We start from the raw sequence: 26,808 nt of genomic DNA on the forward strand, positions 1-26,808 counted from the left end.
TATTATATTCCCTATTCCCAATCTGCCCGTGTTCACTGGGGGGTTGCTGAGCCCGGTTCTGGTTCTGGTGCCCTTTCACACCAGCGTTCCCCGGTGGGTCCCCCCTGCACTGGGCTCATGCACTAGCCAACACTACCCCAGGGCTCAGTGTCCAGGCTAATAGGACTGCTAGTTGCACAGTTAATTTAGCTAACCAGCTAATGACAGCTAACTTTACCAGCAATTAACGGTAACTTTCTGATTTTCTGCGCCCCGGTTTGTTTGGAGTATGAATTCAACAGGTTGCTATTTCTTATATAGCTCCATTTAAAACCATTTACTGTATATTAAATTATTAAAACAGCTGTCCTGACTTCTGTTTCCCTTCCAACGTCACCTGTGTCCTACTACAAAACCAAACAAAAAAAATGTGCTGTTCTTTTCACTCAAAATAGATTAAAAGCTGCAAGAGCACTTTGAGCAACAATCTTGGAAAAACATGCCTTTTGACTGAGCTGGAGTCTGCCCCGGAACCCTGGTGTGGCTAACAGATGAGGTGGTGACATGTCCTTTATTTACTACAAGTGAAGTAAACCTGTTCTTCAAGTCCCCTGTTGATCTGTAACCCTGGTTGCCCTTAAACTGTGTCCAGAATACTCAGTGGACTGTAGTCAGAGAGGAGCAGGAGGAACAGTGTACTTTCTGGGGCAAACAACTACAGCTATAAAGCAGCCCCCCCACCAGGAACAACTGACCATGGCGCTGCGCCCACGTGCTTCCTCTCAGCCTGGAATACTTTCCTTCTTCCAAAGTCCCAAGGTAGCTTCAGGCCTTCGACCGCGGGCTGCTTCCTCGCGGTCAGGCTCCATGCTGGAAGAGGAGCTATCTTGTCCCGTCTGCTGTGAGATCTTCAAGGACCCCGTGGTGCTCAAGTGCAGCCATAGCTTCTGCCGAGCCTGTCTTCAGCAGTTCTGGAACAAGAAGAAGGCCAGGCGCGAGTGTCCCATCTGCAGGAGGAAGTGCTCTTTGACTGAGCCCACAGTCAGCTTGGCACTGAAGAACGTGTCTGACACCTTCCTGAGGGAGCAGGAGCGCAAGACCGGCACAGCTGGAACTTTGGCAGGGGCCGGTGAGACAGGGGAGCAAGCGGGGATTGTGGAGGAGAAGTGCACAACACATGGGGAAGTTCTGAAGCTCTTCTGTCTGGATGACTTTGAAGCGCTTTGCTGTGTGTGTCACACCTCCAAGAAGCACCAGGGACACAGAGTGTGTCCTTTGGACGAGGCAGCTCAGGACCTCAAGGTAATGTGTTCTTGTTTAGCTGCGGTTTGTTATGGTTTTAAACAGGCTCTTCAATTATTACTGAAGGGTTTAATCATTGTAATGCATGTTTTAAAATTTCACACATCTTTTCAAACATCCTTTCTTAGTAGCCGTGCAAAGCCAAGAACATCAGAAACATTACCATTATAGGTATATATAGATTATAGGTGCCATATGTCAACAAAATGTCAAATTGGATTTCAGGATACATATTTTCTGACACTTTCTCTATCCCTCACCCTTTAGGCAGAGATGAAGACAGAGCTGATTCCTATGAAGAAAAACCTGCGTTGCCTGTATGAAGCCAAGCAGGAGTATGATGACACAACTGTGCACATCAAGGTATCAATAAACACAGAGATCCACCCTGTGACTGAAGTTGAGCTGCGCACTGTTAGTGTGTAAACATGTCAGCTAAGTTGTTAGAAAGGCCACCTGGTTTGTTTTTATGGAGGAGTCAAAGCAAGAGCATTTGTAATTCACTGTTTGCTTCAAAAACAAGATCAGGAAGTCAGTTGACACTTTCATAAAAGGTTTTTGAATCAGCATTGTTTGCTAAACTCAGAACTAGTGCAGCGCCTACTATAATGTAGAATATTTTAGAGGTATACTAGACAGATGGCAAAACTAGGATAAGAAGATTAAATCCAACAGGTGTATGAAACATAGCAAATGAGGAAATTTCAGGGTCATAAAAGGGTATTATAGCGATTGTATTTTTGTTTTATAGCCAGGGAATACATTTATTGTACAAAATATTAGGGGCACTTACTGCTAAAGATGTCCAAAGGGGAGTTAAATCTAAGTAATTATAACTTATTAAGTTATGGCAAGCAAAGGAGGAGATGTAGACGCTGACATAGATAACAGGCTACAAATCAGTATGAGTTACATTATTTCATTTTATTATATATTTCCATGTGTGCTAGAATCAGACTCAGGCCACAGAGAAGCAGATCAAAGAGGAGTTTGAGCAGCTGCGGGAGTTTCTGCAGAAGGAAGAGACGGCCCGACTAGCTGCCCTGCAGCAGGAGGAGGAGGAGAAGAAGGAGCTGGTGAAAAGGAAGTCAGAGATCATCACCAGTGCTATCCTCACCTTCTCTCACGCTGTCATTGCCATTGAAAATGAGATTGCGTCCAGTGATGCTCTCTTTCTTAAGGTGAGAGAGTTTTTATATATTATATATTTTTCCCTCTGAATTCATCCAACCATGCAGTTTGTAATACTCTCTCTTTGATTTCAGAATTATGCCAACACTAAGAAAAGGTAATGGTTTTATATTCTTCTGCATCTGTTTATAGTAGATTCAGCATAACAGTTGGTAAGTATTAATCGATTCCTGTGTGTGATTTTCTTCTCACAGAGCGCAGATCCCACAGAAGGATCCAGAAAAGCTGTCAGGTGTTCTTATGAATGTGGCCAAGCATGTCAGTTCCCTCAAGTACAACGTGTGGGAGAAGATGATGGAGCTGGTTCAGTACAGTAAGCACTCACTATCACTATTAGTCAGTAGTTTGACCCTGAAGAAGACCACTATGCACTGTGTGTAGGCATGTCATTGAAAGCTCTTTGGAAATGCTGGAGCGAATCCTTGAATTTTGTGTGCATTACTAATTCACTGTCTGTGTTTTCTCTTTCCCTTTCAGCATCCATCACCCTGGACCCCAACACTGCCTACTCCTGGTTGTCCCTCTCCGCAGACCTGACCAGTGTCACCAACAGCGGATCCCTCCTGCAGCTCCCGGCCAATCCTGAGCGTTTTGGCCACTTTGTATTCGTGCTGGGCTCAAAGGGCTTCACCTCGGGCCGCCACGCCTGGGAGGTGGAGGTGGGAGACAAGTCGGACTGGATGCTCGGGGTGGTGAAGGAGTCCATCGACAGGAAAGGTCGTATATCGGGCTGTCCTGAGGGCGGCTTTTGGATGATCTCCCACTACGAGGGAGAGTACTCGGCCATGACGAGGCCCAGCACTACACTGCATCTGGAGGGAGAGCTGACCCGAGTCAGGGTGCAGCTGGACTATGACTCTGGAGAGGTGAGCTTCTCCAACCCTATCAGCATGACACCCATCTACACTTTCAACGACTTCTTCACTGAGAAGATGTACCCCTTCTTCTGCCCTGGAGCCAACATCAATGGCAATAACCCCAAACCACTTAAAATCTGCCCCGCTAAGGTGGCTGTGTGGAACAGCGCCACATGGTGATGTGAGAACGCCTTACAAAGGATCTGAGTATTTCAAATTTAAGAAATTACTCGAATATGAATCAAATCATTTAGGGTGATGATGTGCATGTTTGTGTGTAAAATGAAGACGATACAAGCAAAGTAATTAGAACATGTATTGGTTTATTTCACATGGGTTCATTTAGTGATTGACTGCTTTTTTATGAAGCAGAAAGTGGTTGTTTAGAGCTACCAGGGGACGGTATGGCCCTTATAATCCAGGAAGCCTGCATTCTGCTTCTCAGTCAGGGAAGTCATCACACGAAGCATCCCCTGCACACTCTCTGGAGCATCGATTTCCGCCTGTTGGTCGTAAAAAAAACACACAGTCAACATGAAGGCTCACACTGGAGGTCAAATCTCCTCGCTCTAAGTTAAGTTAAGAAAAAGACATTTCAATGTTTCCACCCACAGACGAGATGTTACAGCTGCGTTCACACTTAAAGCAATAAAAGTGGTTCAAATCAAAACTGAAATGTTGTGTGAACTTTAAAAAAAACACACTCAATCTAGCCTGAATTTTCAGCCTTGACCTGGGCCACTTTTAATCAGAATCAGAAATACTTTATTGATCCCTGGGGGGAATTTGTTTGTTACAGTTGTTCCACTCAATAGAGTAAATAGAGATAATACTTATATTACAAAATCTAACACAATATATAGAATATAATTGTATGTATAGGTTTATACATATAAGCAAAAAGTAAAAAAAAAGGAAATATTAGCCTAAGAAATATAGAGCCTATATAGAAAGTAAATGTAATGTAAACATATTCCACAGTATGTGCTGAATATGTGCTATATGTGATCCACTTCTGTGTCAATCTATGTCGGCAAGTGGAAGCATGGAGGACAGCTGCAATCGGGACAGTAAAATCTTGCAAGCTTATTTAAAACAATTCAATACAAAGCATGTATAAAAAGAAAAAAGCCTTAAAACTAACCATAAAAAAAAATATATATAATATAAATATAAATAAAACAAGGCAATGCTGTCCATTTTACAAGGATTAATATTCTAAAGCAGTTACACCTTCTATAAAACACTGGAACTGTGTGTTGACTTCAGGAAGTTTAATCAAACTGGCCTAACTGTATATATCCCATACAGTAGCTTCACAAAGCAGAATGAGCAATTAAGGATGCATGTAGCTATGGGAATGGTTATGCTATATAACAATGACTTGCAAATAATGAGTATGATTCATTATGTATGTCGACACAGATATGTTGTCTAACTTCCTGCTTTGTGTGACATATTTGGTGTTGTTTTTTGACTATCTGGATTACCACAGGTAGATTATTTGTTCGGGCTTGTATCAGACATTGAACGCATGCAACACTTAGCCTAAAAAAATCAGCTCTGAGGAAAACGTGTGAACTGAAATCCTGCAATGTGAATGAAGCTTAGATTGTAAAAAAAAAAAAAAAAAAAAAAGATCTGTCACCATGATAACTGCTTAGTCTTCGTCTGTGGATTGTACTGATTTCAACTATAACTACTGTAGTTTTGTAGTGAAATTATACAACATGATGTTAATATTGTGCTTCTCAATTAATAAAGTGAACGTATCATTCGGACTCTGGTTCGTATTCATTGTTCTATTGTATCCTTGATGACTAGACCGGTTGGGTCAGTGAAAACTGCTGACTCACCTCCTCTCCACCCATGTCGGTGCGAACCCAGCCCGGGTGCAGCACAGAAAACAGGATCTCGTCCTTCTTCAGCTCCTCTGCAGCACACACTGTCAGCATGTTCAGACCTGCCTGAGAAGACAAGAGAGGAGAAGAGAGAAAATTATGTGACAGAAAAACAAACAAACAGAGAAATTGAGGGGAACAGTTTCCCTCTATGACTGAGAGATGAAGCCTTTGAGTAGCAGGTCACAGTGTTAGCAGGTTGTCTCTTACCTTGCTGATACGGTAGGGGATTGCAGAGAAAATGGAATATGAATCTTTCACACATTGCATTGAAGCCAGAACTGAGGAGATGCTGACGACTGCTGCTTTCCTGCAGGACATTCCTGGCATCTTACTGCCCTTTGCTGCAGTGCGAAGGTGAGGCAGGAACTCCTAATAATGACCACCAACAAGAGGAACTTTCAGTGTACACATGGCACCACCTAATTTCCTTCCTTTAAATTCCAAAACAATGCAGTGTTGAAGTTTTGTGTTTAAGATGTGTCACTTTCCCTCTCCCTTACTTGAATGATGTTCAAAGGGCCCACGACATTGGTGGTGAAGCTGTTCTGCATCTCCTCAGGACTGGTCTCCTGCAGGGCGCTTTTGCACAGGAGCCCTGCATTGTTAATCAGCAGGTTGAGGCCGCCTGTCCCCACCAGAGCGCCCACCTGCTGTGCGCACTGTTTTATACTACAAAGGTCAGCGGCGTCTGACAGAGAGAGAAAGAAAGTGGAGCATCAGTGGCAGTCAGATACAGTAAATATCACAACACAATGCTATTCATAGAGTCAAGGCCAGTGTGTGTGTGTGTGTGTGTGTCTGGACATAAGAGCAGGATGGAGAGTTTAATAGAGTATAAGAGAGGGACAGAGAGCTTATACCCAGGCGGACGATGGAGATGACATCAGGATGCTTCTTTGCCAGTGTTCGCAAGGCCTGCAAATACACAGAGAAGACAAGTTTGTAATTCAGGGGAAGCACACTGTTGATCACTTGCACTCACTCTTAGTAGAAATACAGTTATTTGTTTAAGAGCTCAATGGGGCTCAGAGTGGGTAGGGGCTCAGAGTGGGTAGGGGCTCAGAGTGGGTAAAGACTCACCTCAGCCCTGGGTCCATCTGGGTCCCTGCAACAAGCAAACAGCTTTTTCACTGGACGGTAGGTCTCCAGCATCTGCTTAACCATCTCCAGGCCCAAGCCCCTGTTGGCTCCGGTGATAAGCACGTTGACTGCCTGCCCTGCCATTTCCTCTGCCTCTGTTTGCACGGTTCTCCTTTTAGGCTTTTATATTGAGCCCCTGCAGAATGTTTGTCTTTGGCCTGGCCACACCCATGTTCTCATATGGCAGTTTGTGTAAAGCTTGGCTTCCGCTCTGCCTCAAAAGTTGCGCAAGTCACTGTGACTAGTCAAGCTTATTTTATATACTGATAAGTTGAAGATATCATGTTTGTACGTTCTAGATCAAGAGGAGGTTTGCCCATAATATTAAAAGCTCTGTGTAAATCAGTGCAATGGCAACACAAAGAGTAAAGGTCTTCCTGGTGATTAACTTAAAGGACAAGTCCAGTGAGCTGGGCTCTAGTTAAAAATACACTCTATTTTGTCCACACAAAGTACACATTGATAATTCATATGCGTGCATAAACTAACTGATGTAACACATATTGCAGTATTGTGTGGTCTTTGGTGAGCTTGAGAACATTACAGTATGATGAATTACAGCCATTTAGCGTGACTCATACACAGTGTTGATGTATCGAAGCAAAAATAGCTCCGAATGTGAGCTTGGTAAACTACATAAAAGACATACTGTGTCAGACAATTAAGAGATTCATTTAGAAATACAAATAATGTGACTATTTAGATGTGAAGTGGTTTAATACATATATGGCTCAAATTATGAATCTAATTAGTGAACTCATGCAAAGAGATTCTGGTTATAGCTGCACAAATACCAAAAAAGCAATGAAACAATGACAAGCTATAATGACTGACTTTAATATATACATATTTTCATCTGTTATATCCACACTAAAGCTACAGGAGTGGTGTCGGCAGGGATGCCAGTTAACATTCCCACCACATGGCTGCACCATTTCTGTGTGAAACGGCACATTCTGAATTTCTGACAAAAGATTTTACAGAGGCTTGCAAATCCTTGGTAAACAAACAGCATAAATGTCCACCCTAACAAGTAATTGACTTCAATATAACAGATTAAAATCTCACATTTCTTGAAACAAATGAAAATCTATGACATAAGGTAGACTAGGCTGAAAAAAACAAGCAGAATTATCTCATTCCACTGGCACATTTTTCACTTGTTTTTAGAGAAATGAGATTTCTTCCGGCTGAAAACCAAATTGTATTATAGATTTGAATTCTTAATTAGTTAACTAATGACTTGAAAAAGTGGATATTTATTGCAGTGTGCAATAAATATAACACATATTTAATTATAAAGCTTATAAATCAGCTTCAAAACTGAGAGCTGAAGCAACACCTCTCTGACACTGTCTCAAAAATGTTACATTAAAAGCTTCACAAAGGTCATATTTATTGCAGGGCTATTGTACTGGATGGCATTATATTATGGTATATGTTCCTGTTATTCTGTCCATCCCCTGCATCTCTAACATGCGCGTCAGCAAAAGCAAGCTGGTGGCAGGACGGCTCACACTGACTGACAGCAGAGAGAGTGGGACAGGCAAACAATAAACTCAGGAACAGGGTTTTTTTTAAGAGAACTCACATAACTGAAGACAGTAAAATATTTCAGACAGCAATGTGACTGAATGCCCTGCACTGATGATGCATGCTGGCTGTCCATTATTGAGACTGGTGCTCTTTGGATTCCTCCGCTGCTGGTGAGCATAAAACGAATGTGTGCATTTGACTGTGTAAGCAACAGGTAAAAAGTTTCCAAAAGGCTTTGTGATGACTGAAAAAAAGAGAAAGAAATAGAAAACCTCACAGGGTTTGTGCACTGTAGTGTCACTTTTAAATACGTCAAACAACATTAAGTGTGACGAAACACACCTACGACACAAAAAAAGGACAAAAAAATAAAATAAAAAATACATCCCTTGACTTTCATTTGGCAGCTAAATTCCTTTGGCTGTCCGGATAAAATGTGGCAGTGTCTTGCTCTTGATCCATAAGCATACACAAACATTCATTCACGCACTTTCACATACATACGGTACACACACAACCATACACGCTGCACATACATGATGCAGTACATACACATGCACATACACAGATATAAATACAAACAGTTTTTCATTAAATGCACTTCTGTGTCCGCAGCTCTCCGCTTTGAAAATAGGAAGGTGCATAAATAAAACATTCCCATTGTTATAGAAAAGGTCCATGCATGTCCGGCACCTCTGAGTTCACCGAGACTGAATGTGGAGACAATACGAGGGCCATGCTCCATTTCTCTGCATCTCTTTCCATCTTACAATTTCTTGATTTCTGATTCTCTCTTGCGAGTGTGTTGTTGTTTCTCCTCTCTCTGGCAGTGTTTTGACAGTATATTTTTTTTTGTCTCTCACAGATGGGTGCTGTCCTGCGTATCGAACCGGTGGCTCTCTGATAGGCCGGCGCTGCACTTTCTGTTGCTGCCCTGATTGGGTACCAGAGAGAGGGGATCTGGTCTGATCAGGTACCTGCAGATTGGGTTACAGACAAATAGAAATTCTGTAATATTTGTAGTTTTCATGCTGGGTTCATTTTACAGTGCAATCAATTATATTTGGTAGAATGCACTCACACAACATCGTGCAGCTCCAGCCTGGTGTCTGGAGAAGGGTTGATGAGGATATAAGACAGTCTGTTCCCTTGGTCTGTCATCCCATCTGACACAGGAAGAATAGAGGTGAGTGAGGCTGGAAATGAAATAGGCACAGGATATACAGCAGGCTGTGCAACATCCGGACACAGAATAGAGGCTACGTTACCATGAGTCACAACACTCACAACACAAAGACAAATTTTGATAAAAATGGACACAAGCGGAATACATAGACAGTAGCAGACTGTAAACAGCAACGGAAGAAGTTCTCAGATCCTTTACTTAAGTAAGTATTGGTAATGCAACCATTTAAAAATACTTTTATATTACAGGTAGTAGAAGTACAAACTAGCATAAAATATTAAAGTAAAAACGTAGAGCAAAATTACAGTAAAGTACATACAAATTGTACTTAGTTACATTCAACCACTAGTAGTAGGCCTATACTTGAAATCAGGAAATATAAACTTTCATAGACTTACTGAATCCAGTTGGAGAAAGGCCCAAGTGTTTCATCCTCGTTCGCACCAGGGCGTTGAGTTCTTGTCTCTCCGAGCGCCGAAACAGGGTCAGTCTCTGCTGGCTGATCCTCTCCGCTGCGCTGCCCGGACCCCCCTTGGCTGCGCTAGAGTTCCGACCCCCCTTCCTGCTCAGCCGCCGTGCCCACTGCATGCTCTTCCTCCTGAGCAGCGGGTGGTCCGAGGAGTGGGAAGAGGTGGAGACGGGCTCCGAGGAGGTGGAGTTGCGATGAGCACCGGTCCGGGACAACAGGGGCTCTCTGGGTTCTCTGGTGTCCTCGTAGTCTTCCACTGTGATGGAAACCTGGGACTGAGACACCCACACACACACACACAAACATAATATCACATACACAAACCTTTAATTTCCTTATGCAGCTTAATCAGCCTGCAATCATACTGGTTTTTATTAAATCCATTCTTTACCGGTCTCCAATTTCTCTAAATGAATCAGATTTAATACTTTCTTATCACACTGTAAATGAATGAGAGACAAGATATAATGAATAGTCCAACATTCTTAAATATCTTTTGTCCAACAGAAAAAAACATTGTGTCTCTAGTTTTTCTTAAAAAATAGATGGCAGTGGCACATTGGCAAAGTTGTCACGTATTCCTGCATCATGTCTAATGAGTAATATGTCTGTCTCAGGTCAAAAATACATATATCAAAACTAATATCAGACGGTTGGCAAAACATGGACAAATTGAATTAACATTTGGGCAGATGCCTCAGTTTAAATAAACCTTTAAGGGAAGTGACTCACTTTTTCGTGTTTTATTGTAACTTTTTTGTAGTCTTTGATTATATGTGAAAATACATTGTAAAAGAAATACCAATTCAAATACTTTACTATAATAAATATTACTTGTGTCTGATGAGTTGAACATTCATGTGTCTCATAAGTATGCCTCTATATCTGGATATTTCTGATCTTTCCTCTCTTTCTAAGGTAAGGTTTAAGTAAACCAACATCATCAGTACCTTTGTTTCACCAACCACTTCTTATTGTGGGATGTAATGAACATTGTGGCCTCTGGGGGTTGCTAACCAGTGGCTTTTGGCCACAAAACTCAAAACTAGCAACAGTAGCAGCTGACCTCAGAGACTGGAAGCTTATGTGCCTCTGTCCGGTAGATGCCAATGGGAATGTCTCCATTGGAGGAGCACAGTTTCTGGTAGAGCCTGCCGTACGTGCGGATCCACAGGTCATCCTCTGTGATTTTCATCTAGAAAACACACAAACACAATAATCATACTCAAAGGCACTTCACAGGTCAAACAGACAGATTCAGAATTCCAGCTGTTTGTGTTCGAATACTTACAGCACAGAGGAAACCTGAACCAGGCATGGAGTCTAAACCCAGCAGCAGCCTTGCAATGGAGATCATGTAGTCCTTCACAAATGACTGGCAGGAAGCAAGTCAACAGAAATAGATCATATTTGGCATTTTGCCACACTGAGAAACAGGATTTTGGTTGTGTTCAGTCCAAGAGAAGAGTTTAAAATACCTGGTAGAGGAGAGTGTCCAGCATGCTGACACTGAACACCTTTCCTGCCGCGAAGGGCAGGCGGAACATAAACACCAGGTTGGACCCCTTCTCCCTTTCCTTCTGCAGATCAAACACATAAACATACACCCACCGACACACACACACACACACACACACACATTTTTCCAAGATTACACTGCTCTTTGTAGAGATAAGATGATGTGGTGAATGTTTCTTCTTCTCATTATCAGTTTTTGTAACGTGGGATTAAACAAGAAAATCCTAAGAAAACAACACAAAAACATACGTTGCCCAAACAAAGAAAGGTCCTTCCTGCTGTAAGGGATCACTGCTAGAAATTTCAAAAACTGTTATTGAATAATAATGTTAATCCCTTTGCTGATTTGTTGATAAATGTTATTGATGCCCAAAGGGAAAATTCATTAGCTGCCACACAGAGAGCGACATTAACAACAACAGCGGTTAAAAAAGGCGAGCAGCAGTGGGGTGAAAATAAAAACCACAAGGCTACAATCAGTTAGAAATGTTAACTGCGACACTTCACAGTGGTTGTGACAAAACTATTTTTCAGCTTAAAGCTTCTCATCAAAACAAAGCAACATTAGCAGTGATTCAGTGAATGTATTTCAAAAACATCCTTTTTGAAAAAAAATCTGAAAGGATGGCTTTCATATTGCTAAACAGTCTGCTCTGTTTGTTCTCTTCATTTTTTTCATTGTGACCTGAGATGAGAGAGAAAGAAAGTGGAGGTTTGAAGGTATGAAGCTTTTACCTTTTCCAGTTTAGAGAGCGCCAGAGAGTAGTGGTCTTTGACTTTGAACTGCATAAAACGCATGTTGGCTGGGTGGGTGAGCTCCGTGATGATACTAAGAGCTGGGAACAGTCTGGGGAGGAAGAGGCACACAGACAAAGAGAGAGAATAATGGGTAAAAAAACACTCACTTTAAGCTAGTGTGGGAGATTGCAGAGCAATTTTGAGCAAAGCAGACCTGAAGAGGGTCTGGACATTGACGATTGTTTTTGCATCGGCCATGTAGTCCTCCTCTGCAATCATGGAGCTTTCCTTGTCAACCACCACCATGGTGTCTGCAAAAGTCACTCCACATCGCAGCAAACTGTCCAGACTGTGGCGAGAGTGGGAGAGAAGCGTGAGTGGGGCATGATGAAGAAAAATAAGATCAGTGTTTAAGGGCAGTAAGTATAAATCTAAAAATAAGAGGAGTAAACTGTCACTTGAGTACATAAGTACATAAATGAAGGAAAGGATGTGAAGGAAATAGTAAAAGATAAAAAAAAGGAGCATAAATAATGAAGTCAGCCAGGAGGTTTGATCTGTCTTACTTGTCAATGGAGCCCACTGTGTAGAACACCATGGGGAACCAACAGATTGCCTCCAGGAAGTCAGCTTCAGGTCTGAACCAATCAAAACACAAATAGACTTGAGATTCCCACCAGTAGAGATTTATACGTGCCATGATGAAGAGCTAACTTTCCCACAGAGACAGAAACCCCTCACTCAGCCTGAGAAATACAACACAGCCAAACTGCCCGCAGAGAAAGCTGAAAATAACAGCACTACACTGGAGTGACTCAGCATTTTATTGCCTTTTTATTGGATTCCACTCTCATTTGGCCGACTGCGTTTGTGTAGCAGCCACAAAACACGACACAGGATTGCGGAGCGCATTGTCCTGAAAGCATTCAGCATTTCACAAATCATGTTTACAGCGACCTTAAATAGCTCAGTTTTTCTCTTCTGCTGGCTATTTAAGGAGGAACCCATTTTACCATCCCCGGCAACCTAGATTTGTAGCGTAGCCATTATGCTCGCAGCAACAATTTTGGGCAACACTAACACATAACCTATTTTAGTTCGAAGCTGTGTTCACAAGCACCGAATCACACCAAATAACGGAAATGTGTCCTTACATGCCCTCCAGCAGCAGCACAATGGGGTTGAGCTCCTTCCTGGGTCGGTAGTAGGCCCGTAGAGGCACAATGAAGTTGTACAGACCATTCCCTGCACTCTCAGCGGACACAATGATCAATTTGTTTTTGAAGCCGTAGGAGCGGGCATCCTCAAAAAGGGTGTGATGACAGGCCTAGGAGAGCAGCAGAGGGCCATGGAAGGTGATGTGCAATGTGAACTTGTAAAATAAAAATAGCAAGCCATTTAAATCCCATACCTTGTCCATGCGCAGGCAGCAGAAAGGCATCTTTTCTTGAAGAAGGTGGCACAGCGTAGGCGAGCTGCCGATGTATGGAGAGTTCAGCGGGTATCCCTTCACCCACCTGCGGCACAAGCTGACGATTACCTCTGAACAAGTTTACATGAGAGAAAATTCAAACAGCATCTTCATTGCTTACTCGCAGTGTCGACCCCACCAGTGTGCACTCTCATCTTTGTCACTGTCCTCCTTTCCCTCTTCCCCTCCCTCGTCCTCTGACTGGTCTCCCAGCAGGTCAAAGGTGGGGTTGTTGACACCATCCACCAGCTCCAGAACGGGGGCGATGCTGTGCCTCCTCTCCTCGGCTGAGTCTCCCATGGCAGGCAGGGCCAAAGTGTTAGCGCCACTCATCTCTGTCCTGGAGCTGCTCCTGCTTCCTCTCCCGCTGCCCAGCCCAGTGCTCCCCGGGTCCTGGCCTTCTGGGCTGCTGTCGCTGGAGTCCTGCAGGTCAATGGCCACTGTGCCTGAAACATGCACACACGGCGACAGTGATTATCAATGGAGACATGAAGGTAAAATTTCAAACACTATACGTGATATGTTTGCGCAGATCCCTGATAACTCATACTGTTGTGAGAGCAGTGAGGTGGACAGTTTCATTGTTGTCCACCAGGTGGAGTGTTTGTAAAACTGCAGTATGTGACATTTCAGTTCATTTGGCAGTTGCTCTTATCAAGTGTGACTTATAATCTGATACAGGATAATTCCTTGGAAAAGCTATGAATATTTTTAATCACTCAGATAGGTTTAAAATGTGAGAAATGAATAATTCTGACAGCTGTGACTGTGCTGCTGTCTAAGACAGTTTAATGACTGGTTTTTCATGTTTGACTAACACAGAAACTGCAAACAGAAGGTCAGTGTGCAAATGTTACACAGTCTTTGTGCCGTGCCCATCCGACTGACCCATGCTGGCAATGATACTGTGGACTGGCAGGCGGGTGAGTCCATGGTAGATGGTTTGGTGCACTCCCCTGGCATTTCCTCCACTGCCGCCCCATGATGGCTCCCTCTGGCCCCTGACAAATGCAGAGTTCTCCTCTTTTGAGATATTGATGTAAAAGCATGTGTCAGAGGCACCCATGATGTGGCAGGGACCAGGGTTCAGCAGGATGTTGGTGGTGTCCAATCTGCGTACTCCGATCAGACATACTCCATACCTGCAGCCGGAGAGACAAGGTCAGATCTGAACCGTACAGGTTGGTGTGTGTTCTCATTTTTTGGCTTTTCACGTCATGACTTACTTTTTGTGAGCATGAAAGGAGGCAAAGGTGAAACTCTTGCCCTGGTATTCCCCGAAGAATTTGCTTTCCTCCAGGCGGATGTGATGTACCTCATTAGCTGAGCAGCGCCGGTAGGTTCGGTGCCATTGGTCTGCTGAACACGCACCGCCCTCCCTAAGACAAAAAAAGAGGATTGAGGGCCATGTGGGGAAAGCTTGACCTTTAAAACAGAAGAAGAATCCAGCTCAGCATATTGACCACATCAGAAGATTTTCACGGTTGCAGAGGTAACATCTTACATCTCTGTCAGAGCTGCTGATCAATACTTCAATCAGCACACAGATGTACACTAGGACACCCAGGCTGTCTGAACAATAGGCCCCACATGTACACATTCACACAGTTAAGTGGACAACATTTTTCTCAGGGGGATATGTCTTTAACCGAGAAGGCTAAAGAGGTGATAACAGGAAGCAAGGGTGTGGGGGCAGCGTGAATGTGGGTGGCCTGCGACAAAGACGGCATTATATAAACAAGTGTTATAGCGAATTTGCAGTTTACAGGAAATAAGTGCAAGGCAGGAAAGGAGGATGACAATTTCTAGTCATGTTGCATTGTCACAGCCAATAAACCACATGGCATCAAGTCCAGAGCATACTTATGAAACACATGAATGTTGAACTCATCAGACACAAATGATATTTATTATAGTAACGTATTTGAATTGGTATTTCTTCAACAATGTATTTTCACATATAATGCAAGACTTTGTCATTTATGTGTTTCTTCCCTATCCATAATTAAAAGATATGGTATGATAAAGGTATATTGTACTCTCTTATGTAAAAACATTACATTACTAAATATTTACTAATACGACTAATACTTCATATTTTAGGAGTGATAGCAGGTTTGTTTTTTGTGTGGATATCCTGTTGTTGTGAGGACATCTACCATGAAACACAACAACAAATGATATTTAAGCACCATTTTAATCACTGGAATAATTCTGCTATCATGCAGTAATGATCAAAAGGAGTAGGAGTTAACTAAGTAACTGAGATGATTTGCCCAAATAACATTCTGGTGGTGATTATGGTCAGTCTCGCATTAAGTGACAAACTGCAACTTGTGAGCAAAATACCAAAATTGCTCTTCAACCAGAAAGTGAGAGATGTGACTGAACCACCAAACAAAACCAACAAAACACACTCATATTTTGCCTCTTGTGTAATGTTTGACAAACATGACAGTTATTTCAAATCTATAAAAAATTTTGAACATCTTCTAAGCACAATTTCTAAATTACAAGCTTTTTTTTTCCTTTTACCAACTCTCACAGAATCACACAGCACAGCATGCAAACTATGGAAGCTGACAGAGGATTTGGGTGAACATTGAGCACAAATGTGCCACAGAATTTCTGGCTGTGAATACAGATCAGATGCATACTACCTGTTGAGGGCTTGAAAAGCTCCTACACGTTGCTTGAAGGCCTCCTGGGGTGCCGTTCTGAAAAAAAAAACCCCAACAAAGTTGAGTGACAGTGAGGAGACAAGAACAAGCTCATTTCTATTCTCTATATCTACTGTATATTTCACTGTCAAGACTGTAAGGCCATGCTGTGAGCAATCAAAAGAAAAGAGGGATAGGGAGAAAGAAAGTGAACTCACTGTCCTCTGGAAGAGTGGATCAATAGAGTGATGAGTGTCGAGGTACCGGGGCACACACAGTTTAAAGCCAGCATGGCGTACTTAAACTCTTCTTCACACACCACATGATCTGCAGAAACAGGAAACAAGAGGGGCAAAGTGACCCAGGTCACACATGCCTTGGCAAAACACAACCACTGACATTGTGCTCCATAAAACTTTAAATTCTGAAACCCAAGAACACTGCAGTGAATACAAATGTGCTGACTGAAAAGACTCTCCTGGTCTTGGTCAGTGTGTGTATGGGCGAGTGACAGAGAAAACTGATGGCTTCATCCCATTAATACAGGTGTAAGTGACATAAAGGGTTGAGGGCTTAAAATAAATAACATCCTCTTGAGGGCCCACTCAACCAAGTCACACAAAAAATCACAATTGATCTCACTTAATCCCTAGTAATATTTAGCCATGCAGAGTTGTATCTGAATACATCTCCGAAGTTTTTTTTGCTTTGAATACAACTGAAATGGAAATTACCAAAATTGTTAATTGACTAAATGTTTAATCCCTAGCTCAAATAACTGAAAAATAACATTTGATAAACTAAATAGCAATACGTCTTTCTGGAAAACAATATCCAGGTTACTCACTTTAATCCAAAATATGAACAGTTTGCACAAAAATACTTTCTACTGCCGACATATTCTCAGTAACGGTTGATGGGTGCTCTGTGGCTCTATGTGCAAACACACACACAATGCACAATGTATCATGCATTTCACTGTTAATGGCTGCAGCTTACAGTGCGACCGAAAGACACAAACACACACGCTATCATGTCCCTGTTTTATGTTGTAAAATGTCTTGTCACTTCATATTTGGCTAACAAACAAATGAGTCAGACAGCCGTGTCAGACGTCTTCCATCATCCTCTCGCCCCTGCTAAGACACATTCCCTGTTTACTTCCATGGGATCAATTGTATGTCATCGCTGTGGCCCACTGCTCAGTTTTTGGGGATGATGGGAAGACCTAGCAACAAGCCAGTTATTCAGTGACAGCCTTATTAAACCACCTTTCACTCACACCATCCGACACTTAACGCAGCGCTGCCTCCGAGCCAACCAAACCAAACCAAACTGAACAAACACAGATGACAGTCCCCTTGTTTACCTCTTGCCAGGCAGCCTCTACTTTGAGAGGAAAAACCAATAGAGCGATTAATGTTTCTAGTAAACCAATCAATGATTCAGGCCCAGGGAGCATCCATTTCCTTTGCTGTGTAATTCTTGATTGCATTATCTTCGGTGATGAGCACACAGTCATATTATGGCTTGTTTACCAACAATGTTGAGCTAGGTCCTAAAAGCACAATACGTGCTCCGTATTAGGAAATAATTGGTGGCAAATGTCAGAGTCTGACATAAAGTATCAGACTCAATCAGCTGCCAGTCTGAGTAACAGGAGGCCAGCTGAGATGTAAATGCAGTTTTTAATAAAAAAATAAGTCATGTCTGTGTGAGCCTGAAGCTGAGCAGGTGAGAGACATGGCAATTAATACAGCTGATTGTGGATCTTCTGTTGAAGTATCAATGTCCTTTTGGCTCAGAACAGTACATCATAATGCAGCTCACACACAAACACAAAGAATAGCCTCTTGCTATTCAGCCTGTGAATTTCTTTTGAAGCGGAAGCTTTTACAGAGCTATGGGCATCTAAAGCTTGCAGAGACATAAACACTGATGGTGTATCCACGGAGAACAGTATTCATTACTGTTACAGACACATTCCACTTTCTCAATCTCTTACATTCCTAACTCCCAAAGCACAGACACAGTAGTGACACACCAAATAGATTTTTTTCCAATATCCAATTTCCAGTGTCCTTCCTAAACCTCTCTTCACCACTGTGATCCCTTCATTTCACATCTTCTCCTCTACTTACCGTTCACCACAGCCCTCCTTCCTGCTCTCTATCCTTCAGGTGACGCGACCAAGACCAGGAGAGAAACCAATTACCAACACTGAGCATACACACACACACTCTCTCTTTTCTCTTTCTGTCGCCCTCGCCTAGAAGATCCAGGTTTTTGTATCCATCTCTCCCGACTGCGTGTTGTTTTCTATCACAGACTGGTGTTAAAGATGTAATCCTGTGTGTGCAAATATGTGTGTATGCGTGTGGTTATTTGCACCCTCTGTAAGAGTGCAATTACAACCTGACCACAGGTCCACCGGTAGAGCTAATTAAATCAGTATGCTGTTATTGTTTGAATGAGTCCACTGATATCAACACTGTGCTGCTACAATGAGCCGAGCTCACGGGGGCGCCTGGCTATTGTCGTTCAAAATGTAAACTGGGGAGATAATCAATCGACACTCTGTACCCAGTTGTGTTTTGTTACTCAGATGCCTCAGGGTTTCCTGGCCTGCTGCAGCATCATACCGACAGATCTTCCCTAATGAATGCCGGGCTGTTATTAAGCTATTCCTGCAGATCAAATTAAATCTTGTGTCTCTTGCTCATTAATGCCTCCCACACTAGCACTTAGTGAGAATTTTCCAAGTGGTGTCAAAACATGGCGTCTGTACTTACAGTAAAGCCCATATGACTGCATACTGATTCGCTTTCTGAGTCTACCTATGGTGTCTTCAGGATTATAGGGACATTATAGGAAGGTGATTATGACCTTTGCTTTGTTTAAACTCATGTGTTTTGTGTGTTTAAAGGGGTACTTACTTTTCACTATAGTCTTACAGTAAATTTCTTATTTACCCTCTTGGATATCCCTAAGGTAGATAAAAGATGATAGATAGAAGTGCCCTCTAAGGTTCCTTTCCAGCGGTGAAAAGTGATGGATTGACCACCAGAGGGGCACTCAGTGGATAAAACATGTTAAAGTGGTTTTCAGCCTGGGGGTTAGGGACACCCAAGGGGGTTGTGAGATAATTTCTGGGGGTTGCCAAATGGTTGTAGAGAATAAAATAAATTAACATAATGTGGCAAACAGCGCGGAATGAGAGGCAGGAGGCAGCAGCTCTCAGCAATGTCATCCCTTTAAAGACATTCAACACGAGGGACAAGAACTCAAAAACAAACTATATAATATACAGACTATTTACTCTGTTTTTATACATATCAACAGGCCCAGTTACCGCAGTAATATGAAAATGTATTTTTAGCTATTATTGTTATCATTATTATTCTATTATAATGCTTTTAGGCTTAAAGCAGACATGTTGACTGTGAAGGTGCCGTTATTTCAATAAATCTAAAAACAGGAATTAATTGTTGTTCTGTCTGTGAGCAAAGTAATAACAATGGTCTTCCTCTGTGAGGTTGGTAGCTTTCATGTGTTATGTTAGACCTGACAACCTGATTATTCGACTCTGGTTGGAGCACTGAACCACTGCTACTATACAGGCTGCCCTTCCAGTGGACAAAATATGTTAAAGTGCCCCCTGGGGTGCCCTTCCAGTGGAGAGTACCCTCTTTTTTCCCCCTCAAACCTGCCTCAGTCCACCACTGGCTATGAAGAAATAATATCATATTTTAAAATTGAATAAGGATATTTGAAAAACCCCCAAACAAGAAATGTACATACACGTGACAGCTGTCTTAAGAAGTTTCACCTCACAGAGCCAACTGATAACCATATAGAACTGGTGTTATCGTGGACGAACAAATGTATCTTTCTACCTAACAATGCCCCGAATAAGCACTGCAGGGGCAAACAAGAATTGGCTGCAGGCAGAACTAGGGTAAGGTTAGCACAACAGCAGAACTCATCAAAAGAAGGGCATTTCCTTTGCCAAGGTTGCAAAGTAAAACATGAATCATTGATAGAGACAGCTGGGATGAGGGTGGCAAGCTAGAATTGAGTTTGATGTTCTCCAGGGCTGTAGGCAGAGAGATGTGTGAGAGAGAGGAAGGGGTGAGAGAGAGTTTGGTTCCTCTTCTTTCACTCACAGATGATTGACTGGCGTCTTCTGCTAAGTAGGAGAAGAAGGGACGCTCTCCAAAAGGCGATGTAAAAACTCACAGACACCCTCAAAGGCTTAGAGCCAAGTCGAGCCCATCTGTCCAGCACTTCTTCAAAGCTGGGAGGAGGCTTACAAATCAAGCTGACAAAGCTGACAAACTCAGGTAGAAAATGGGACTTGACAGCTGAGGACCCACAATTGAAATAAGGTGCAGACAGGACAGCTCACAAAGCAACCCTGCGGTAGCAAAATGACAATGCTTACCTAGTCACCCATCTTTTACATTGCCGTGTGTCATGACTGGTGGTGACAATTCCAGACACAGACTGAGCAAATCACCTGTCAAATTGGGCCAGGAAGATGTATTTTTTCAGCAGGTGCCATCCCATTATTTCCTGCATCATGATGTGATCAAATAACAGTAGTTGCATCCAAACAAGACAGAGACACAAACCTTTAGGTGACACCTCAAGTGACAACCAGTGTATCTGATTTCACACCCCCTGCCCACCTGCAAATTTGACGTGGAACTTGTTCTCTGGCTTGAGAATCTGGACGTAGAGGGGGCAATTTGGAGCAAAGTCTTTCACTGCCCAGGCTCGGAGGATGGTCTGATGATCCTGAGAAAATTGGAAACGGGGGTGAGTGAGATGGATGGAGTGAAAACAAGGGAGATAGAGAGGAGAAGTGAGACAGGCAGAGAGAAAGAGAGAGAGAGAGGTAGAAACCCATCATTAGCAGCAACAAATTGTAGCTCCTCTCTAATAATCCTCTTAAAACACTGACTGCACAGAGCAATTGAATGGCCCTCGCAAGACTGTGTACTCACGGCACAACATGCTCACAGTGAGAATGCTAACATTGTGACGTTTAGCTATGTTTACTGTATTCACCATTTCAACATCATTTCTAACATACCTAACTGCAGTACAGCTGAAGTTGATGGGAATAAAATAAAGTAGTGAACAAATTAAAATTTGGAACTGATGATGGTACTAAATGAATCACCAAAGTGATTCAAAATGATCCTGTGGGTGACATGAATGTCTTTACAAAATTTCATGGCAATCCATTAAACAGTTGTTGAAACATTTCACTAAAAATCTAAATTGTTACCATGGTGGTGCTAGATGAAAAGTCAGGGTCTCACTAAAGACAGTCGGATTCCTGATCTGTGGTACACGAATGTCTGTACTCACTGTCATAGTGATTCATCCAATTATTGTTGAGACATTTGAGTGGTGGAGCGACATTGCCACCTATAGAACCATGCCACTAACAGGCTTGGTTTTAGTTTAAAAATTACAGGTAATTATTAAGGTTTAATTTGGTTCTCGTCAATTTTGACTCACTTATGTTAAATTCAGTTCTGGTTTACTGACATTAAGGAAGGCATGTGCTGCCGAATTATCGACTGTGAAGTCCAGAATTTTGATTTAACACTGTCATGGCGTGCGCTGTTGTATAACACCACACCTATAAAGTTTATTGTTTGTTTTTTTTGCACATTTTCCTGTCAAGCCTTTCACTGTTCAATTCATGTTTTAGTAAAAAGATACAGAAATCCCCAACCATAACCTAGCAAGCACGAAAATCCAGCCAATGCAGTGAGCATTTGTTTCCAATGCGGCTTTTATGATTTTTTTAATGACGCAATAGTCCAGAAAACACAAAATTTATCAAAAATGATAAAAGCAAATTACAAGAGGTTTTCATCTGTTTTTAGAAAAACTAAATTTCAAGGCTCATTATCAAGCAAGAGGTCTTAATGTGGATGTTTTGCAGTATGAGGAGTCATCGCGATACAGGGAAGAAGTGAGGAACGTACAGCAGCAATGCGGTCCACTTCAAACCGGTTACTGAGGATAAAGCAGGCCTCAGCATCGTCCATCCTGCAGGCAGTTAGTAGAGCATGTGGCCATGGGGGCGAGAGAGATAGATAAACAGAGAGAGAGAGAGAGAGAGAGAGAGAGAGAGAAAATCAGGAAGCGATAAGGAGAGAAGACACAGGAAGGAGGGTGTTGTCATGTTATTGAGGGAGAAGACAAAAGAGAAAAAAGCAGGACAATAGAACAACAAACAAACCAATGTGTCTTTCAAGCCCACGCCATTTATGGATGAGATAGCAGGAGGCAAGGAGACAGGGAGATTAAACATACAGGCTTTTTGCTCCTTTTCTTTCCCTGTGACAAAGACAGACTAAGGTGCTGTGACTGTAATATCACAAGCCAGGGGGTAAACAATAAGCAATATGACTCAAACTGTAATTACAGCAGTTCAAAGCTGTAGGTGCTTTAGGTATTAATTATGAGTCCCTGCTTCTACATGTGTTTCAAGGTGTTTTATTTCAGGGTTTTTTTCTTCTGTTTTAATGCTAGACTCTTGTTTGTTCATTATTGTTGTGTTTGGTCACAGTGACTCACTTGGCCCTCATCAGGTCTTGGTCTTTGAGGGCAGAACCTTGCAGGTAGATGACTCTCTGGGCCCACAGGGGGACATGAAGTACCCTCCTAACCTGGACGTCCATCTCTGCTGGGCAAAGGATCACCACATAGTAGTCCTACACGCACACAAACATACACACAGAATTTGTATTGTGGCTGTAGAGGGTTCAACCACAAGCAAGACATCAGTAATACGTCTGCTGGATCAGATGTGTTCAGACTGAGAAGCATATACAAAATATTTCACTGACTATATTCAATCTGTAGTCTTAAATTTGCTGTTGGTACACCATGTGGAATCATTTAATATGCAGACAGGACATTCACAAGTGTCACAGTGAAAGTTTATCATTTATTTTTGATTGGTTGCCAGTCTTCAAGAGAATGTGTTTCATAATATGAGCCTGCAAGAGGCCAGGGGAGATACAATAGAGACATGGACACTTTAGAGTGGCATACAACAGAGAATAGAAAAGAGCAACTTTTCGTTGAGACTGTGACAATGAATAATAATTCTAATTCCTGTTTTGGTTTAGTTTCAGTCTGCGTGTACTTGTTTAATGAGCTGAAATAGACGCTGAGCTCAGTGAACGCACTGACGACCCAAGAGAGGGCCGGAGAGGGCTGGCTGCGGAAGAGGAATGAAGCCACTGTGGATAGCGGATTGACCTCACCTGGTTTCAAGTAAGGCCTGCATCTATTTCCTGCTGTTGGCAATCAAGACATTCAGGGTATGTTGTGGCCTGTCAGTAGCTGATACTAGAGGTAATTCCCCTAGACCTAAAACCAAATAATTTTACCAGTAGGCTACTACCTGTGACGAGACATAATACAATGTTTTTTATTATTTTCATTTAAAGTTAACTTGAATATTTTATAATTTCTATACAATTGAAATAAGTTGTGACTCATAAAATTATCCCTAAAGGTAATTCACTTCAACATGGAGGTTCTGTCTATGTCTGTGTAGGGGTTAGTGGGTCCTCCATCGCCCGTCTTAAAGTGCTTAACAAATAAAGTTGGATTGGATTGGATTGGATCTGTGAAGATTCTCATGCTTTCAGGTCATGATATTTTGGTAAGCAATTGCAATTTCCCAGCTTGGGATCAATAAAGTATATCTATCTCTCTATCTAAGTATTAAGTCAAAGGACACTGGACAGTCGGTGTAGCATTGAGGATGTTTTACCACTCATATTGGATATGCATGCATAGATGCACCCTCAAGCAAACACACACATCTGCTCCAACATGAATAAGACAGCAGTTTGAGCCGCACTATTGCTTTATTAATCCTCTTCTTTAACCTCAGCTGCTCAGGCTCCTGAAGAGGATTACCGAAAACAAGCACACACAAACAAGACCCCCCAGCACCCCTTTGTCCTATTTAAAACCCATTTGGAGAGACCTGTAGTCGGGGGTGAGCAAAGAACTCATTGAGGAAGTCCATGAGGAGGTCGATCTTGAGACAGCTGACACACAGCACCACGTGTTTCTCCGTCTGTGCCCGGTAGCGGCTGTAGTTCCCCCCGGACTTCTGCCGCTCCATCCACAGAAAGGCCAGCTGCTCAAACTGCATATAGGATGACATAGATCACATGCAACAGATGGAAATTGGATTAAGTTAGCAGGAATACAGGGAGGAGCCAGGTGGTATGTGAAGTGAAAACATTGCCTTGTACTGTATAGTGTTTCCGTTTCATTAGGGAGAGTATTTGGGGGAATTAAGAAAAGTGGATTTGGTTCAGGGTGGCGGTTGAATGGAACGGAAATACGTTACGGAAATAACAGTAGGCCTGAGCAAAATTACACTGATTTTCTTAATGCACTGGGGAGAGCTTGGTGGATGGATAGATGGTGGGATTTTACAGATAAAGAGATGCAAAAAAGAGATTTAAGAGATTTCTTACAGAAAATATCCAGATGTATTAGCACATTGTTTTAAATGTATTCATGGCATGGATTGCTGTTGTGAGAAAAATGCCAATCACTGAGCTCAGAAAAACTTTCATTACTAGAAAATGAATAGATAAATTAGCAAAAAAATAAATAAAAATAAATTAGCCTCTGATTGTGCAATAGAGTAAGATCGATACCACTTTCATGTCTGTATAGTACAATATATATATACACACACACATATAGTTATACACATAGTTTTGGATTAATAGTAAATACCAATAAAAACAAAAAATAAATATAATCAGCTCTAGTTAAACTTCCATTGTAGGCAGAAATGTTCATCATTTACCTTCTATATCTATGTACACCTATGAAGCTCACTAAAGGTAAAAATCTGTTTCCTCTTGTTCTTTTTTTTCATGGTCGTTTTAGCTGGCCAAGCAAGAACCATTATGACGCAACTTTATCTCACTCTGTGTAGGAAATGTGAAGTACCCCCAAATATCCAAACTATCCTTTTCATACAAAGTGGTGCTGAGACATAACAACATAACACACAAATTTCCCTAATTTCCAGTGTTTCCAAGTGACATGAAGCCAATACTGGGACGGCAGTAGCTCAGTGTGTAGGGACTTGGCTTGGGAACTTGAGGGTCGCCAGTTCAAGTACCACACACCACAATATGGAGTGTGGACTGGTGCTTGGAGAGGGTGCCAGTTTACCTCCCTGCTGCACTGCCCGAGTACCCTTGAGCAAGCGCAACCTACCCCAAGAAACTTGCTCATGGGCCCATCAACTCACCATCGTCTCCCCTGTTTGCATGTCCACAAAGTGCATAAAGTGTGCACTTCCGTTTCTTTGATGGTACCAATTGGTAGATTTGCGATGAAATAATTCATTTTAAGCATCGTGATTTGTTGTTTCAAGGGAAATGCTCCAAAGCGGTTGAACTGAATTAAAAACAAACAAATTACAAACTTAAACGTTGGCGTTATTATTTTTATTTTCAAATCAATATCGTTTTAAGGGCTTAAAATTAATCATAAAATTACTTTGTCAAGAGGTAATAGTTGTGTGCTGTCTTTCTGTGGAACGGGTAACAGGAAAACCAATAGAAGCAGCATTAAAAAAAGAACAGTAGCTGAATCCTGCATGCAACCTCTGTGGCTCCCCTGCAGGCCTGGGAGACTGGGTCATCGCAGGACTCAGAATCAGACAGACGGACACCACCCTCAACTCAGTCCTCCACACACACACACACACACAGGGTGGGGGTTGGGGCTAAGGGGGGCCAGATTCTAAATGTCATGGGGTATTTATGGATGAAAGATGGGGAGAGGGAGTGGGGAGGATGACATGGCATTCCTGATGGTGATGCATAGATCGCCTTTTTTTTTTTTTATGAGTCGGCTCGTGTAAGTTCAGCTAAGTATCTTCATGCTTGTGCCTTTTGTTTTTGTGAACATTTTTGCTACCACCCGGCCACAGCTGATGGGAAAAACAATGCACTGAGAGCGTGTTCAATAGCCAGCTGAACAGGCATGCGTAGGATGCAGCCCTACACCTACTGCTTATGTGACGTGATTAAAAAAACAGAAAAGCTATCAAAGATGTGTAGTGTCATGACAAAAGAAAGAAATCCAATTTACAAGAAAACAAGAATGTCAGTAAACCAAATTATTTGCGAATTGTTTATCAGTAGTGTGTGAGCGTGATTTCCTGCCTTACTCCGACTGCAGGTACAGTACAAACACAGAGGAAATTCCTCCTATTAGCACTTTCACATCTTTTGGGAGGCACACAGGTGCGCCAGCTCCCTCAGGGCTAAAACGTTTACACAAGTATGAGGAACAACCATTAGGATACAATGCAACTGATACGTTTGTCAGGGTGTATTTAGCAGTCCCTGTACAAATAGTGTGTGTATGTGTGAGTAAAAAGGTTCCTAAAGTTCCCTCCCGGTGGACAGTAAAAAATGAACAAAGGAAGGCGATTTGGGGAATTTGGGAATTGAGCGAGTAAGGAAGACACTCTCACTGTTCTCAGAGTAAAAATAGGGTTGTAAATCTACGTAGGATGCAATGAGTCATCACATTATTGTGCAAGTGGGGAAATACAACAACTATTAGTCTTAACAGAGAAAACTTCACTGTAATGAGCGCACAAAAGAAAACAATTTGGATTTTGTGGATTGCAAAGCTATCCCATGAGTTTATTTTACGATCATTTTTCTGATTCATTTAAAGGGACGCCTGTGCTCACTTTATCTAAGATTTGTTTACCTCCATATAAACTGGAAGAGCCCCGTTGGCTGCTCTAAAAGTTAAACT

General features: G+C 42.2%; 3 protein-coding genes across 4 annotated transcripts in view; 1 reads left to right on the forward strand and 2 right to left on the reverse strand.

The window, feature by feature from the left end:
* The first annotated feature begins 381 nt into the window (after positions 1 to 381).
* trim35-12 (tripartite motif containing 35-12) lies at positions 382 to 3,642 on the forward strand. The gene is made up of 6 exons (XM_035654885.1): positions 382 to 1,281; positions 1,549 to 1,644; positions 2,232 to 2,462; positions 2,547 to 2,569; positions 2,667 to 2,785; positions 2,950 to 3,642. Exons 1-6 carry the CDS (start codon positions 736 to 738, stop codon positions 3,507 to 3,509), a joined length of 1,575 nt encoding a protein of 524 aa, XP_035510778.1. The 5' UTR covers positions 382 to 735; the 3' UTR covers positions 3,510 to 3,642.
* Positions 3,642 to 6,480, reverse strand: LOC118322994 (C-factor-like). Its single transcript, XM_035654891.1, has 6 exons — positions 6,314 to 6,480; positions 6,094 to 6,148; positions 5,734 to 5,921; positions 5,441 to 5,602; positions 5,186 to 5,296; positions 3,642 to 3,832 (listed from the first exon to the last, which is right to left on the reverse strand). Exons 1-6 carry the CDS (start codon positions 6,455 to 6,457, stop codon positions 3,719 to 3,721), a joined length of 774 nt encoding a protein of 257 aa, XP_035510784.1. The 5' UTR covers positions 6,458 to 6,480; the 3' UTR covers positions 3,642 to 3,718.
* A 747-nt stretch (positions 6,481 to 7,227) lies between these two features.
* LOC118323639 (potassium channel subfamily T member 2) overlaps positions 7,228 to 26,808 on the reverse strand; it is a 35,023-nt gene continuing 15,442 nt past the window's right edge. The window contains exons 10-29 of one of the 2 annotated variants that reach the window (XM_035655669.1): positions 23,984 to 24,148; positions 22,555 to 22,691; positions 21,960 to 22,023; positions 20,643 to 20,751; positions 16,170 to 16,278; positions 14,518 to 14,670; positions 14,180 to 14,433; positions 13,702 to 13,737; positions 13,431 to 13,626; positions 13,232 to 13,337; positions 12,975 to 13,147; positions 12,387 to 12,458; positions 12,035 to 12,169; positions 11,818 to 11,929; positions 11,043 to 11,144; positions 10,856 to 10,939; positions 10,631 to 10,759; positions 9,494 to 9,839; positions 8,991 to 9,075; positions 7,228 to 8,886 (exon numbers count right to left, since the gene is read on the reverse strand). In XM_035655669.1, coding sequence (XP_035511562.1) covers positions 8,769 to 8,886; positions 8,991 to 9,075; positions 9,494 to 9,839; positions 10,631 to 10,759; positions 10,856 to 10,939; positions 11,043 to 11,144; positions 11,818 to 11,929; positions 12,035 to 12,169; positions 12,387 to 12,458; positions 12,975 to 13,147; positions 13,232 to 13,337; positions 13,431 to 13,626; positions 13,702 to 13,737; positions 14,180 to 14,433; positions 14,518 to 14,670; positions 16,170 to 16,278; positions 20,643 to 20,751; positions 21,960 to 22,023; positions 22,555 to 22,691; positions 23,984 to 24,148 — 2,685 coding nt within the window. In that variant the 3' untranslated portion in view covers positions 7,228 to 8,768. The remainder of the gene's footprint in view (positions 8,887 to 8,990; positions 9,076 to 9,493; positions 9,840 to 10,630; positions 10,760 to 10,855; positions 10,940 to 11,042; positions 11,145 to 11,817; positions 11,930 to 12,034; positions 12,170 to 12,386; positions 12,459 to 12,974; positions 13,148 to 13,231; positions 13,338 to 13,430; positions 13,627 to 13,701; positions 13,738 to 14,179; positions 14,434 to 14,517; positions 14,671 to 16,169; positions 16,279 to 20,642; positions 20,752 to 21,959; positions 22,024 to 22,554; positions 22,692 to 23,983; positions 24,149 to 26,808) is intronic. The other variant, XM_035655670.1, reaches the window with a different exon arrangement.

Source organism: Morone saxatilis, unplaced genomic scaffold, assembly GCF_004916995.1.
Source record: "Morone saxatilis isolate NCDOM2014 unplaced genomic scaffold, NCSU_SB_2.0 Contig14, whole genome shotgun sequence".
Lineage (NCBI taxonomy): Eukaryota > Metazoa > Chordata > Actinopteri > Moronidae > Morone > Morone saxatilis.

Coding starts and splice junctions, on each gene's coding strand:
- trim35-12 (XM_035654885.1), top strand. CDS start 736: ATGGCGCTGCGCCCACGTGCTTCCTCTCAGCCTGGAATACTTTCCTTC. Junction 2,463..2,546: donor GTGATGCTCTCTTTCTTAAG/GTGAGAGAGTTT, acceptor CTTTGATTTCAG/AATTATGCCAACACTAAGAA. Junction 2,570..2,666: donor TATGCCAACACTAAGAAAAG/GTAATGGTTTTA, acceptor TTCTTCTCACAG/AGCGCAGATCCCACAGAAGG.
- LOC118322994 (XM_035654891.1), bottom strand. CDS start 6,457: ATGGCAGGGCAGGCAGTCAACGTGCTTATCACCGGAGCCAACAGGGGC. Junction 6,149..6,313: donor CAGATGGACCCAGGGCTGAG/GTGAGTCTTTAC, acceptor GTGTATTTGCAG/GCCTTGCGAACACTGGCAAA. Junction 5,922..6,093: donor CATCTCCATCGTCCGCCTGG/GTATAAGCTCTC, acceptor TCTCTCTGTCAG/ACGCCGCTGACCTTTGTAGT.